Here is a 16,620-nt window from a genome sequence, read left to right as displayed (position 1 = left end):
CTCCTAGAAGAACTGAGACGTACAACAGGGGACCGTGTTCTAGATCAGTGATACTCAAAGTCCGGCCGGGGGCCACTTGTAGCCCTCTTGACCTATTCATGCGCCCCCCCTGCTGAACAGCAGTGCAAGCTGCTGTTTACTTGCTGAGCACCAACATTTGGAGAAAAAAATGCTGAATGAACAGGCATTTATTTGCAGGTTAAATGAAGTTATGAAGTAACTAGGGTGGTGTCCTACACCACTTCACTTTAGTTAACCTGCAAATAAATGCTAGCCCTTTTACCTAACATTTTTTAGACCTCCTTACACAATAACTGATTCACCCAGGCCCCCAACCGCCACCCTGCTGGCATCAGTGCGGCCCTTGGTCACACCACAGACCATACTTTGTGGCGCCTGGGCAAATGTTTGCGAGTAACCATGTTCTAGATGCTTCCAGCTTTTGCTATAAATGTGTGTACTGGCATCCCTCAGGGTGCTTCTCTCCTTGGTTTTTGCAAGGTGACCTATACATAATTTTTCAGTGATCAGTCTTTTTTTTTAAATAACTGCAGTTTTCTGTCTCCACCTAGATGCAGAGAACTCAAGTTTTCTTCAACAACCTGGTACAATACATACCTTTATTAAATTGTTCTTATGTTTTGTGTGCAACCATGCAAGTGATAAAAATGAGCAACGTACAGTTAAAATTGTTTAATTCAATTATAAAATTATAAAGCTTTAGTAAACAATGCTACGTTTAGAAATATCCTTTACATAAGAAAAAATGTAATTACGCGTATATTATATGGATAGCTAGAGTCTTGTCTTCTAAAACTACACATGTAATATAGATTAAATAATCCAATGTGATTATGTTTTGCACAGAATTACAGATAGTTAGTATACATCATTACAGTTGTAAATATGCTCTTATCACTCATTTTAATGTAAAGGGGTGACTCATAAGACCCTAACTATCAGTCTCAGTTTCATTACCCTCCTGTTTCTTTAATTTCCGTTGTTCTGCTTTTCTTTGGCATTCTGTCTGTGTCTTCGGGAAGGTCACCGTGTTTCCCGTCTATAAAGAAGAGTTTATAGGCCTTCTTCAGAAGCAGAGAAGCATGAACCAAACAAACAAGTAGAGAAATCTATAGACGTTTGGCTGTTGTCATGCTAGTTATTCCCAGGGCTTGAGTTGGGCTACCACGCGGGTGGACGGCATCCCCCTACTTATTTTACCGGGAGCTTAATAACTGGAGCAAATGGAGCCACACATTCACTCTTTGGCCTCTCTGGGGCGAGATCGGAGCTCATTCAGAACGCTGCTCACGCGCTGGCTTCTCTGATGCAATCGTATCTAAGGGGTGAGCAAGGGGAGGCAATGAATCTGATGGTGCAAGCCACCTTTCATGACGTCACTTCCTGTCGTGACGTCAGCGTCCCCCCACTTCTTTTTTAGGACTTTTGCCCTGGTTATTCAACTAGTATATGCTGCACGCGGAGAGTCCAAGAGCATGTGGCACAGTCAGAGGACACCGCGACTGCAGCCAGAGAATGCAAGAGCAGGAAACTCACTGAAGGGTGTTACAGCCGGAGTTGCCCGTGAGCTGCAGATTGTGCAGGGGCTGCAGGCAGATGGTGGAGGAGTTGATGATTGAAAGACACAGCCAAAATTAAGAAGACTGAACTCTGAGGGTCCAGGAGGCTACTGAGGTGTAGGGACTGTAACAGTAGCAGGAGCAGAGAGACACAAAGGGAAGCAGAAGTGGCGGAGCGCGGCGTTAGCCTCCTTGGCTTAATGCCGCGCTCCACCGCTTCTAAAAACACAGGGCTGCACCATATTTACAACAATATGGTGCAGCACTGCATTTCCCCTGCGCTGGCACTAAATTTAGCTGCCTAGTACCAACGCAGGTACCCTTGCACCATAGAGTTAGGGTATCTGCGTTGCAGGTGAAGTTGTTTATGTGCTGGAAGGTGTCCCTTCCTGCACATAAACAATCTTTAAATGGCGTATTGTAACTTTTATGTGTGCTGCTTAATGCAGCACACATAGAAGTTGCAAAACGTCATTTTTTCAATGATTGTTTATGTGCAGGAAGGGACACCTTCCTACACATAAACAATCAATGGTGTTTTGCTGTTTCTATATGTGCTGCATTGTGTGCTGCACATCGTAGCACACATGGAAACAGCAAAAGGGAGGAGAAATTAAACATTTCTCCTTGTTGCACCAGGGTAAGACCAGGTTTCCCCTGTTCTTCATTTTCACGCTGCCCCATATTAACGCCACCCTTGTAAATATAGGGCAGAGTTCTAATCAGTGGGTGTTGCAGTGGAACGCCCACTGCAACACCCACTGCCCTCCCCTTTCACGCTAAGTGTAGCGTGAAAGGGGGCCTTACTTACCAGGCAGCGTTGTAAATAAGGCAAAGCCCCTATCGCAACCACAACGCCAAAAAAAAGGTGGCGGTGATAGGGGCATGTAAATATTCCCCAAAGTGTGCAGGTGGCATTCCCGCCCACACACATGCCCCCTAAAGAGCTTAATATAAAGGAGGGTGAGGCTGTGCGACCCCATCCCTCCTCACCTGCACTCCTGGGTCTAGCTAGCGTCACGGCGTGGGGATCAGTGCCAGAGTAGTAAAATGTTTCTCTTCCACTCATGACAGAACATTTGTCACGCTCTATGAATAGGACGACAGTTCTATAGATAGGACAGCTCGGGGTATATGGAGGCTCCTCCCAGCCGCAACTCTCCATGTCAAAGGACTTAAAATCAAATGCCTCATCTATTGCCATCCTATGCATGAAAAATGTGTGTGCTGGAAACACAAGTCTGCCCAAGGTATTATTGAAGGACTGAATTACTGCAATCAGCACCTGTTAACTGGTGTGCAGAATCCTCCTCTCTACTCTCTTTAGCTCGTCTTTTTAAGTCTGGCTTGACTCTACAGCCATCTTAAAATCTATTGCTAACAAGTCTTGTTCTACATGGGCTTTGGCTCTGTCCCGAGGAGTAACCCTCTCACCTCATTGTATTGGCTGTTTGATGTATCATTCTTCTTCCTCTAGAGTGCTTGTCTTACAATGCAAAGGGAACTATTTCACGTCTCAAATGCGCACAGAATCAATGCACATTACATAATTTGTCATACATGCGATGCACATAGAAAACAATCTTTTATTTGCTTGTTTTGTTGCGTGGGTGGAGGGTGCTGTTTTTGCATCGAACCTATGTGGGAAGTGTTTCCATCTTGTGCGTGAAGCAGGTCACCGAGGCAGAGTTATCCTGCAATTGGATACAGCGCTAGCTATAGCAATGTATTGTAATTGCATTTATATAGCGCTTACTACCCCTGGAAAGGCGTTGGATCGCTTTTTTGGCGAGTTGCATGCTACTTCGGAACCCATAAAGGATTAGTGGTGAATTAGTATAGTGAAATATGAAATTATTTTGAGAGTTGGCCATGTTAGTCTGGTATTTGGATTGAAAGGGATATTGGAGGGATGTTTTGGAGCTCATAGCAGTAGGAGGAGGCTTGGGATGAGAAAGAGGTGGTGTGATATATGCGTTATTGGGCGCACTGTATTTTAGCCCATTTGACCCGGTCACCAGGGCTTTAAGTGGGAAGAAAAACTGGGGGGGTGCTCTAAAAGGGGCGTGACAAATTTCTTAAAGGGGTGTGGCCTATCTGAATAGGGCGTGGTCTAAATCAAAATAACTAGCATTTTGTGCTTAAGAAAATCATGATGTTATGGGAAGATATGCAGGTAAACATGTCACACAGCATTCCCCATGTTATCCTATCGGCAAGATAGCCTTTCAAAAGTGAAAACGAAATTGGCAGTATTTCACTATCAAGACATATTACCCATACTAGTAACACCAAATAAAAACCGGGACGTCTGCTCACCCTACCTTTGACCTTTGAGGCCCGAAAATAGAGCCCCCTAGAGCCCCCTTTCAAGGTCCCCCCCCCAAAAAAAACTGGGGGGGCTCAGCCCCCCACAGGCCCCCCCCCACACTTAAAGCCCTGCCGGTCACCCACAGCTAAGGTAAAGGGTGAATGAGTTAGTCACCCCCCCAACCTGCCCCCGAGCAATGCCTGCAGTGATAAGAGAAAGAGATCTTGCGCTTTCAGTGGGATCGCGACTGCATTGAGCAACCAAAAAATAACTGTCAATTCAAACACCACTACGTCCTTGTGTGAGCGGTGAGCAGGCACCCCGGAAAAGACCCCAAAACAGCTGACATGCATTTCCGTGTACCCCATTCTCTGCACTCCCCACCCCACCTTTATACAACACTGCGTAAATGAAGGTTACATTCGTACAGTAGAGTTGCCTTGCGTAGATGCAAACAAATCAGCGTGCATAAGATATACTTACAACTACTTTTTTTTTTTTACAAATATCCATCCTAACACATCGTAGTAAGAAAGAAAAAAACGACACAGAAAAGTAATATAAAGTTTTTAAAAAGTGGCGGGAGAAATAAATAATAAATTGAGTATATGTAGGGCTTGCTACCACCCTACAGCAGTTTGCTAACACCGTAAACAACAGGGCGCTGCAGCAGGCTCACGACCCTCTATAGATATAACACATTATGTATGTATATATACACACACTATATATATGTATACACACACACACAGACACACACATGTATATATATATATATATATATATATATATATATATATATATATATATATATATATATATATATATATATATATATATATATATATATATATATATACTACTAGTATAAAGAGGGAACAGAAACCTTTTGGCAAGATAAACTCGGAACCCCAGCGCCAATCCACACACCCAATACATTGTTGGAATCCTCAGGGTGTGTAGATGGACATAGGCGACATAAAATAAAAATAAACATACATTAAAAAATTAAAATTTACAAACAAAGTAGTCCCCTAAAACTAGAGCCGGCCACGACGTAGCGCTGACCGCGACCTACACGTGCGTGATGACGACAGGCGGGGAGGAGCGGTGACGAGCGGTGAGGAGTGGCGGTGAAGTCCGGAGCTCGGGGAGGAGCGGCGGCTCAGGTAAGGCGAGGCGGGAGGCGGTCCGGGCAATGTCGGGGCAGGCGGGGGCCCGGGAGTGGCGGTGAAGTCCGGAGCGCTGCTCAGGTAAGGCAGAGGCGGGAGGCAGGCGGGCGGGAGGCAGGCGGGAGGCAGGCGGGCTGGGGGCGGGAGGCGGTCTAGGCAATGTTGGGGCGGGCGGGGGCCCGGCCGGGACTGCACAAAAGCACAAAATGCTGCCCCCAGCCCCCTTCTGCCCCGGGCAACGCCAGGCGGGCTGCTAGTATATATATATATATATATATATATATATATATATATATATATATATATAAATATATATATTAGTACAAACTGTACAGGAAAAGGTGCCCATGGCTAGGAATCCTGCATCTAGGCGCAGCACCCACGCTGCAGACACATGCGATCATTTTATGGCACCTTTAAAAGGCCCCTCGGAGCGGAACTGTTTTGGGAAAACATAACACCACCATAACCGGTTAATGATTGTTTTCTCGTTTGTTTGCCTCCCCGTGGAGGTGCTGCTCTGGATCACTTTTAACAATTCAGAGCTGGGCTGTAAAGCACAGTCGGTTGGTAATGCGTTTTACGGTAAACAAGACGTTTTACTTTGCAGTTGCCCTTTGAACCTGGAGACCTGGGCTCAAAAATGAAGGCTTAAGGATCATTTCACCTGCTTCTTTGGAGACATTGCAAGTCTTTAAAAAAAAGTCTTTGTAGCTTGGATAAGAATAATATGGGTTCAGTGGCGTGTTTTCTGGGTGTAATATTCCAAATGTGTTATTTATTGTCTCTCGCAATGCTCCGATGCAACATCTGGCTGAGCTGTGCCCCTTTGACTGAAGTGTAAAGTCCATACTAACTGCACTTTATTTGACTAGATAAATATGTTTGAGATCGAGTTCAGCTTTTATTTACATTCCTAGCTAGTGCTTTAAGCCCTACACATCTGTGTAAGATGTATAGGGCCTGGACATGTTGTCTGGGATGCAGATTTTTTGGGGGGTTTTATATAGCGCGAACTAGACCCGCAGGTACCAGAGCGCTTTACATAAGCACCGGTTGAGTTACAGACCTCATTTTATTAGGCGCTGGGAGATTGATTGATTTGCCCAGAATCACAGGATGTTGAGCGTCACTGCAGAGACTCGAAACCCGCTCCCCGGCTTCAGATCGGCCGCTCTAACCGTTAGGCCACATCCTCTTCACCGTCCAGAGCGATGCTTCTTCCCCCTACATTAGTACATGACATTCAATGTGCCTGATGGAACACTTGGCACAGGCAGGCAGGCAGGCTGTACCAGTACTCTACAGCACACACAGTACCCTATGGTCAAACAGCCCCCGGTGGAACAACAAGGTGCAGCAAAGCTGCTGTGAAGACTAGACACTGACTCCTGCTGACAAGCACCCATACAGTCCCAGGTCAAATACAGCGTCTCCCCTGGTCTAGTTACAGTGTGGGAGCCCCGCTTGGAAGTGCAAGTAGTGTCCCCCCGCCCCCCTCCCCCCAGCCACCCACCGCCGCGAAGTGCCAGTTTTCAGAGCGTGGCAGGCAGCCACGGTGGGCAGTGCCCTCTCTGCTCCAGTGTAAATACAGCAGCCCTGCCCAGGAGCGGTAGCAGAGGAGCAGAAGTCCTGGCTCTGTCCCATTCACAGTATGGCCTCTCTGCTGAGCGGGGCGGCAGTGGGCCTATTCTACGCACAGGTACCACTTCCTGCCAGCGTGCCCTATGCATGCTCTGGTAGTTAAAGCAAATTCCAGACCACAGAGTGGAATCCCCTGCCCTCACTCCTGCCCCTTCCCCAACAACTTTTTGTACATACATCGCATGTACACACACACACACACACAGGTCACTTACAGTACAGGAGCCAGTGCTTTTAGACTCCTACATCACGTTTGGATGCAGCCTTTCAACAGCAGGATTGGCGGTTCCAGAATGCATGGGTAAAACAAGGATGGCACGCGCTGCCGTGGCTGACACGAGGTGTTGTAAGACGTCTTTAGCGCGTGAAAGAGGCAGTGCAGCCAATGGCCACGCGCCACACTGACACAGCCAAATATTATGTCACCGCATGAATGATGGGGCAGTTCATCTCGCCCTTTGGTGTCTTTCCGTCCTGCTACTTGCAGTTTGATATTTCCATTACAAATACAGACCGTGACTCAACAAGCCTTGGCAGGACCAGCTTTGTTGTACAGAGAACTCATTTAACATATTGAGTATAAAATGTAAAGGCGGGGATTGGATCAACATTAAAAAATAAAAACAGCATTCCTTAGTGGTTTCCGTCACTTTGTGTCTCCCTGAATTGAGGCACAAGTTGAGCTGTCAAGGAAAAGTGACGTATGTGGAACTTTGGCTTTGATAGGGGGAAAAGCTCACATCCGTGTATTAATGCCACAAATGTTTGTTTAATGACTGACTGCTCAGCGCTGCTGCCCCAGTCCCCATTCTCAAACACTGCTAAAAAGCACTGCTCAAAAATTAAATAATAAAAACTGCAGATGCCTGATAAGAGACCCACCTGGCCTGGCAGGGGATGGGATGGGAAAAGGGCTAGGTATTGCAGAACATTTTAAAACTCCCACAAAGCCCGACCTTTACTGCCTTTATTTAACAGCAGCGTCCCCAACCTGTGTGCACTTGTTAATGTACTTATCAAGCAGGCTCCAAGCACTTCCCTGGAGTGCCCTGGCCACGCGAGCCTGCGCGAGGCATCAGAAGAGAGATCCCACGCATCGGCTACTTGCTGGTATAGATCCTATGCATTCTGCATATGTTCATGTTCAGTCGTTATGTCTGTTGGCGTGTAGGATATTTATATACGTAGAACGACCCCATAAATTAAGAACACGTTAGTGGAAGGTATGTTATTGACATGTAGTACGGTACTGTGGGGAAATCTACCATACATTATCTACATGTGTGAGATATGCATATATATATCGTATACCTGATTGTGAGGTGTAGCTCAAATATAAGTGCGAGAAGTAGAGATCCATACCTTATGTACATGCTAGAGCGAGATGTATGGACCCCATGTCATTAAGTACTTTACTATTGCAAGAACAGTTAGTTAGAGGGGGTTACACCTCCCATTAGCCATGCCTGGAGACCACAGCAAGTGGCACGCGCGCTCCTTACTCTCTCGGGTGCTGCTCGCTCAGCATCCTCCAGCCGGGTCCTTTGGGGCCCTGGGGGGTCCCTCCAGCCCATGCCCAGCCTCCCCTGTGCTTCACACCCCCCGGCACAGCTCTCAGCAGGCGGCAGCAGCGCATCGCTCCTCCAGTCTCGCAGCCGAAGCAACCAGTGCTGCCTCAGGCTAGGAGCAGGCAATACCGCGCCTCCGACGAGCAAGCACAAGAGCGTGTCAAAAACACGCCAGGTGCGTCAAGCCAAAACATGCCCAAACCACATAACGACAGTACTAGGACACACAAGTGAAAACAGATGTGCAAATATAACTTTGACTACGCAAACATGAGTATGCACTGGCTTCGGAAAACTCCTACCGACTCAAAATCAGGGCCTATATCTCCTTGCTTTACCATTCGCTATCCAGTTAAATCATTTCTTTACATTATCAGTTTTGCTTTTTTCTCTATTTTAAGCCATTGACTCCACTTGGTCCTGCTGTTATTTTTTTCTGGAAATGTTACCCCCCAGCGCTGAGCACCCCCCCCCCCCCCCCCCCGGTGCGCAATTATTTTCGTTGTTGCTCTACGAGGTTTACTTTTCCAAAATGTTCTTTTCTGCATTTAAAGAACAGCATAGGGAGCAAAGCACACACATCTGTACAACACATTGCATTATCGGTGGAGAGCACACCACAGGTGGTTTTGTGTGAACGCAATTGCTGCCCAACCCCTTTTTAGGGCTCGCCTGCTGATGCGCTTCTGCGCATCGCTGGCGAAGCTCTATTACGGCTTATCCAGTGTTGATCCACCACTGGCGATTTCTTCAAGTGCATGTGCTTTTTAGGTCATTGCGCAAGCGCAAGCCCTAAAAAGCGCGTGCACAATGCCACCAGCCCCCTGCCTGCCTGCCTCGCATTACCAGATCAAAGGCAGCCCAGCCCCCCTCCCACAAGCTTCTCAGCGTGTGCTCTGCCTCAGGCCTGCATTTCTCCTCCCCTCGGGCAAACAGATAGCCGCAATAACACCCTCCCTGCTCAGCTTTTTTTTCTCAATTTCTCCCCATCTACACTTTTTTTGTTAATGTTAATGTTATATGATATTTGTTGAGCGCTCGTACGCCCGGAGGCTTCATGGCGCTATAGGAAGGAACAGGCGTAGCCGTCGGTTGATGGAGAAAAGGCAGCTTAGTGATATGCCTGGGAGAAGAGCCAGGTCTTCAGAGAATGTCTGAAGCTGAGGATGTTGTCACTTAGTTTCAGATGAAGAGGGAGAGAATTCCAGAAGGCAGCTGCAAGATGGTGGAAGCAGCTGCCTCCGAGACGCTTCTTCTTGTATGAGGGAACAGTCAGAAGGGCTTTATGAGCAGACCGGAGGTTGCGGGAAGGGGTGTATTTTTTAAAAAGGTCTCTGATGAAAATGGGGCCAATGTCGTGTAAAGACTTGAAGAGGATACACCCAGCTTTAAAGGCCACGCGTTGCTCCACCGGGAGCCAATGCAGCTGTTTCAAGCCTGATCTGACCGATTGCCTTCTAGGGATGTTCAAGAGAAGTCTGGCTGCCTGGTTTTGGACCAGCTGGAGGCGTTTTAGCTCTCCAGTTTGGAGCCCGAGGTACAGACTGTTGGAAAAGTCCAATCTGGACAGAACCAGGGAGATGACGATCTGAGTGAGGGCAGCTTGGGAAAAGAAGCGAGCGATTTTTTTTATTTTCTTCAGCTGAAAGAAACTGGAGGAGACGACAGCTCCGACTTGTCTTTTCAAGGAGAGATCCTCGCTGATAAAAATGCCAAGGCTCTTTACCGAGGATGATTTAGATGGGGGGGCACCCATACAGGAGGGCCAGAAGCTGGGGTTCCAGCTGAGGGTGCTCTGTCCAGGCAAGACCAGTTCGGTCTTGCCTGGATTAAGTTTAAGGTGATTGCAGCTCATCCAACTAAAAATGTGGGACATGGTGTTTTGGAATTCTACCACAGAGTCCTTGGTGTTCAGAGGAAAGATGAGCTGCAAATCATCGGCGTAGTTGAAAATGGTGACCTTAGCGTGCCTGAGGGAGTACAGAAGGGGGCGTAGATATAAATTAAAAAGCAGGGGGGACAACGAGGAGCCTTGGGGTACTCCACAGATGGTGGGTATGGTGGGGGCTGTGAAGGGGCCCAATCTGACCGATTGAGTTCGGTCAGTGATAAATGAGCGAATCCAGCTAAGCGCAGGGCCTCTGAGGCCTGCCTGTTCGACACGGTCGACCAAGATAGTATAGTCGACCGTGTCGAAGGCGGCAGAAAGATCCAGAAGTACCAGAGCCTGATGGATCCCTTCATCCGCATTCCGCCTAAGGGTGTTCTGCACCGAGAGGATGACCGCCTCAGTAGAATGGCAAGGGCGGAAACCGGCCTGATTAGGTGCTAGAAAATCCGAATTTTCAAGGAATGTGGAGATGCTGTCGCATACATGAGATTCCAAAAGTTTAGCGCAGTATGGCAGCAAAGAAATAGGCCTGTAATTGAGTGGGTCTAATGGATTGGCTCCTGCCTTTTTTATGAGGGGAATAAGGAGGGCTTTCTTAAAGTTGTTGGGAACTTTACCCTGGGCAAGTGAGGCATTCAGCATGGGAAGTAGGCCCCCAGGGATGCTGATACCCACTTCTTTCAGGATGTAAGGGGGGCAGATGTCGTCAGGGGAGCCGGATTTGATTTTAGAAAGGAGTTTAGATAGGTTGACGTTTTCAATGGGGGGGTAGGAGTCCATAGTATCAGGGTTGTAAAAGGTGTCTGCAAATAAAAGGGGAGACTGAGTGGTAGGAATGTTTTGTTTAATAGTGCAGATTTTGTCAAAGAAAAAGGAGTTTAATGAGTTGCACAGTTCCTGAGTGGGGGCTGTCGGGAGGGAGGTTCTGTCACTAGTGCTAAGATTTTCCACAATATTAAACAGTTCCTTGGATTGATTATGAGCCTTAAGAATTTTTTCCGAGAAATAATCGGTTTTGTGTTTTAGGATGAGCTTTTGATAATTTTTGCGAGCCTTGCAATAGTTAGCCCTGTCTTGTTCTAAATAGGCTGTACGCCACTTGCGTTCCAATTGACGGACTTCAAGTTTGAGGGTTTTCAGGAGAGGTGTAAACCACCTGTGGGCGTCATTGGGGCGAGAGCGAGGGGAGTAGGTACAGGGGGCGTGAGTGTCCGCTGCCTGAAGTAGCCACCCTGAGAATGCTTCTTCCATATTTTCAATGTCCCGATCAAACGGGGGAAGGGAAGAAGTTAATGAACCAATAAAAGCAGGGACATCGACATTCTTCCACCTTCTGGTTTTTCCTCCTGGCTTGGGCAGGGGGTTACTACTTCTCCCGGTAGTCATAGTAAAATTGATCAGGTAGTGATCCGACCAAACACAAGGCGTGATAGACTGAATAGCCAAAGAGATGTTTTGGGACCAGATTTGGTCTAGGCTATGCCCTTTGTCATGGGTGGGGAGGTGGATATGTTGAGAAAGATTCATGTCGAGAAGGGTTTCTTTCAGCATGGCTGCCTGAGAGTCGGACTCAGCGCAGTCCAGCCAAAGGTTGAAATCTCCTAACAGTACAATTTTACTGTGGGAGATTATCAGAGGAGCAAGTTGTTCAGCTAGGGAGGCCGAAAAAGAGGGCATGTTTTGGGGGGGGCGGTATATAAGGATAAGAAGTAATGATCCCGTATTGGTATCCATTTTAAAGATCAGATTATCTGTTCCAGATATGTCAAAGGATGGTAGAGAGGAGACTTTATGGGTGCTGTGAACTATCGCAGCAACTCCCCCGCCTCTTTTGCTGGCAGGTCTGTCGACATGTAGAATATAGTAGTTTGAGGGAACTGCCGCTAAGATGTCAGGTAGGGAGCCCTCAGTAAGCCAAGTCTCAGAGAGAAACAAAAAAGCAGGTTGTTCCTCCTGGAGCAGGAGAAAGATGTCCAGATGGTGTTTAACCATGGATCTCGTGTTTAGGTATAGGCATTTGAAAGTGGCCTCAGATTCATTAGGAATGGGATGAGGTGCGTAGGACCTGGGTTTAGGGGCCTTGCCGAGAGAGAATTCGGGCTTCAATATGCCGTGAGTGGCAGCACGCTTTAGAACAAAAGCGGGTGGGGCGGGTCCGGCGCTGTCAGTGGGCCTAAGTGACAGCAAGGAGAGGGTGGAATATGTGTAAAAATGACCAGGGGTTGTGGCCCCAGGCCCCGGTCTGCCGCGGACGGGCGCAGACGGGCTTGCCTTAGGCGCGCCTTCGGCGCGCAAACGGCGCTCCCGCTGCGCTCGTCCGCTGCGCTGGTGGGGGTGGCACATTTTATCGTAAATGGTAGAGGGCGTGTCCTCGCAGGGGGCGTGGCTACACCTTTGCCGCGCTGGCGGCGATGGCGTTTCTAAGTTGCTCTGGGGCTCTGGCAGGCGCTAGAGGCAGCGTTTTACCAGGTGAGCTCGTGAGGATCGTGAGTTAAAAGCAATGAAGCAGTTTTTAAAAACAACAAAGAACAGTGCTTAAACGAGTGGCTAACCTCCGGCTTCCGCCTCAGAGGGAGTTTCAGGTGGTGTGAGTCGTTGCGCTATGTAGCGTTTTTTATAGTAAATCCTGGGTGGGCGTGTCCTCGCAGGGGGCGTGGCTACACCTTTGCCGCGCTGGCGGCGATGGCGTTTCTAAGTTGCTCTGGGGCTCTGGCAGGCGCTAGAGGCAGCGTTTTACCAGGTGAGCTCGTGAGGATCGTGAGTTAAAAGCAATGAAGCAGTTTTTAAAAACAACAAAGAACAGTGCTTAAACGAGTGGCTAACCTCCGGCTTCCGCCTCAGAGGGAGTTTCAGGTGGTGTGAGTCGTTGCGCTATGTAGCGTTTTTTATAGTAAATCCTGGGTGGGCGTGGCCTCGCAGGGGGCGTGGCTACACCTTTGCCGCGCTGGCGGCGATGGCGTTTCTAAGTTGCTCTGGTGCTCTGGCAGGCGCTAGAGGCAGCGTTTTACCAGGTGAGCTCGTGAGGATCGTGAGTTAAAAGCAATGAAGCAGTTTTTAAAAACAACAAAGAACAGTGCTTAAACGAGTGGCTAACCTCCCATTAGGAGCCCTTCCTCCCCCCAGATAATCTATCTCCATAAGAGATAAGCAGCTCTTCCACCATCTCAAACCCGTATTAGTGCTCCTCACTATGCATGTTTTTACTTAGAAAATCAGCACAATGCAGCAGTGTGACATCAAGCCAGGTTCATCGACATCACTGCAAAAGTAAAGTTTTTATTCCCCATTTCCTCTTCAAGAAAGTGACTGCGCATCAGCCTCTACGGATCAGAAAGCGGAGCCCCTCCACTGACCGGGCTGCGAGTCAAATGGCCATGTTTCACAAATTATGGTTTTCGTGGTCTTATTCTGGAGTAGCCCTGTTGGCAAGAGAGGAAAGAGCAAGGCTCTGTGTTGGACAGGCCACGTGAAGGGCCGCTCCCCCTCTGCCCGACCAGGCCCGAGCCCGGTCCCTCAAGTGTCACACACCACCACTTCACGTTTTCCGTCCCCTCCGGGACCCTTGCCTCTGAACATATCGACCTCGTGGGCCCGCTCCACTACTGGCCCGCGCGCCCAGCCTGGGCGCCATCTTGGACACTCCGCCACGAGGCCGCGTGGCCCCCGATCAACCCCAACCCTGGACCTGGCCAGGCCTCAGACATCCCGGCACCACCATCCACCCAGGAGGTGAGCGGACTACTTGGCAGGTCAATGGGAGAAGGAGGTGTCGATGGCTCTCCCCCGCCAGGTGCCGCTCGCCCACAACCTCCCCGGGCGCTGGCTCCACCCCCCTGCTGGGTGTCTGGACCCCTTCATCCCGGACCCCCCAACCTCCAAGTGCGAGGGTCCGGACATCAAAGGGCACCAGCCCTATAACTGGGGCAGCACCAGAGCAGGAAGGCAGTTGTATCCTGGAGTCGAGAGACGCAGTGAAGAACTCATCCTTGACGGACTACTGGCGCTGCCGTAGCCCTGCCTTGCGAACCATCGTCCTGCCTGCTGGCGCTGCCGCAACCTTTGTAACCTTCATCGTCGTCGGGACCTGCTGGCGTGGCCGCGGACCGTTTGTAACCACCATCTTCATCGGGACCTGCTGGCTCCGCCGCGGACCGTCGCTTCCTTCATCCATCCCGGGACCTGCTGGCTCCGCCGCGGCCCGATCATCTAGAACGCCGAGCTCGAGGATTGAGAGCTATTTTCATCTATTTGGTAACAAGACTGTCCCGCTACCCTTTCCCCAATCCAGAGACCAGAACCGAGGGGACCCCTGAGTCCAGACCTCCTTGTATCATTTTACCGTACCTAAAGAATTGCTGATAAAGTATCGTTGAACCTTATCCTGGTGTGGTGTCCGTCTGTGGGGGGGAAGTTACTTGTCTGTACGATCGCTGGAGACGGCTCTCCCCGGAGACCTCTCCCCTTATCCTCGGCCGACCCTCCCGGTCCGTCTAACATTGGTGGCCAGCGGCGCGATCCGAATCACCGCATAATCGTACAGAGAGTAGCTCACCCCACGACGAAATCACGATGACAACCAAAGAAAGCGGATCCACCGAGAAATTTCAGATGGAGAAATTGGACGAGTACAGCCATCGTGAACTAAAACAATTCTGCATCGAACTAGGTATCGCTACCACCGGTCTAAGTACCAAAGACGATTTCAAGCATGCCCTAGAGTCCTGGGCAGAAACCGGGGCTGGTGGAACCACCGACCAAAACATCGCGGCAGTAGAAAAAAACACCACGGCCCCCGAGGAGCGAAGAACGGGTCTCTCGCAAGACGAGATCCAGGAACGAGAAAGAACACGACTACATGAACTAGAAATGGCCCGGCTCAAAATGGATGTTGAACTTAAATTGGCCGAACAAAAACTGAGCTTAGAGCACCTGCGTCTCCGAGAAGAAAGAGAGGAAAAACAGAGACAAAGGGAGCTCGAGGAAAAGAGGCTGGCGTATGAACACGAGCGCAAACTAGCTGAGATAGACTTACGCAAGCAGAACAAAGAATTAGGGGTGCCCGAGCAACCCCGCGACCCAGGGGCAACAGAGAAAAAGGCACACATCCCCAAGGATGTCGTTCGAGAATACTTCAGAGAGGACGACATCCAGCAATGGTTCAAGGCCTACGAAATCGCTATGACCGCCCACCGGATCGATCGAAGCGACTGGGGAGCCGGTCTATGGGGGAGATTCCTCAATGAGGGCCGCGATGCCCTGCTACAGCTCCCGGACCATCAGATGACCTCCTATGACCACATGAAAGCTGCCCTCCTCACCCGCTATGGGCTCACACCCGAGATGTACCGTCAGAGGTTCCGAGACTGCACCCGCATCCCGGGTACAACTTGGGTGGACTACGTGAACTATTTTAGCCGAGCCTTCGAGGGCTGGATCAAAGGAAGCAATGTCACAACTTACGAAGAACTCTTCAATCTCATGGTGTGGGAGCATCTATCAAACAATTGCTTCATTGAGCTCCGGCAGCACCTCCTCGACAGCAAATTGACTGATCCACGGCAGCTCGCAGCCGAGGCTGACCGGTGGGAAATCACCAGAGTGGGCCGAAATGGATCATATGAACAGAACCGGAACAACAACAGTCAGCACCGTCCCCGAGGAGGAGGAGGGGGCCAAGGGCGAGGAAGAGACAACGCTCCGGTCGCCCCCGCTACCAGCACCACCCCCCCGGCCAACCGGGGCAGCACCCCGGCGCGACCGGGGTACAGAGCCAATGTCACGTGTCACCGATGCCAACGAGTCGGCCACTATGCAAACGACCCAAATTGCCCACAGTACCAGAGCCCAAGACCCCGCCAAGTGGCCGCTGCTGCCCTAGGGGAAGAACAGATCTCCGAGGAGCAGGAAGAATATGAACAAGAGCATCAAGAATGGGAGCCAGCCGCCATGACTTTAGCATGCTTAGGGGGGAAAGACATGGTCCCGCGGGTCCCCCTACCCGCTAACACCCGGAAGTACAGCCAATGGGTGAGCATCAATGGACGCCAGGCCGAAGCCCTCCGTGATACCGGGGCCAGTGTAACAGCCGTCCGCTGTCACCTGGTGACCCCAGAACAGTTCCTACCAAACATTCTCTGCCCTGTCCGTTCAGCCGATAACTCGGAAAGTCTGTGTCGGATGGCCTGCGTCCCTTTCGAATGGGGAGGGGTCTCCGGCATGTTGAAAGTAACGGTCCGAGATGATGCTCCCGTAGACTGTCTCCTGGGAAATGACCTTGAAAGCTCTCCGTGGGCAGCCGTAGAACGAAGAGAACACCTGGGGATGTTGGGCATCCCGGACTGGGCGTGCGTCACCACCCGGTCCATGGCCGCCCGTGCCAATCCCCGACAAGAGGAACCCGAATGGCCGGCGCCTCCTCCCCCGGCCGCCCCAGTCGAAGACACCGACCGTGCCG

At 49.9% G+C, this 16,620-nt stretch overlaps 1 protein-coding gene across 2 annotated transcripts in view; it reads right to left on the bottom strand.

Annotated features, from left to right (window-relative positions):
• Positions 1 to 8,402, bottom strand: part of GLS2 (glutaminase 2) — a 252,782-nt gene extending 244,380 nt beyond the window's left edge. Inside the window, exon 1 of one of the 2 annotated variants that reach the window (XM_086959521.1) lies at positions 8,210 to 8,402. In XM_086959521.1, the coding sequence (XP_086815647.1) occupies positions 8,210 to 8,343 (134 nt within the window). In that variant the 5' untranslated portion in view covers positions 8,344 to 8,402. Of the gene's footprint in view, positions 1 to 6,922; positions 6,977 to 8,209 lie in introns of those variants that run through there. The other variant, XM_086959530.1, reaches the window with a different exon arrangement.
• Positions 8,403 to 16,620: the final 8,218 nt, after the last annotated feature.

The sequence above is a fragment of the Lissotriton vulgaris genome, chromosome 1_1, assembly GCF_964263255.1.
Source record: "Lissotriton vulgaris chromosome 1_1, aLisVul1.2, whole genome shotgun sequence".
NCBI classification, from domain to species: Eukaryota; Metazoa; Chordata; class Amphibia; order Caudata; family Salamandridae; genus Lissotriton; species Lissotriton vulgaris.
The sequence above is the reverse complement of the archived record's forward strand: the minus strand, read 5'-3'. Positions and strand labels throughout refer to the sequence as shown.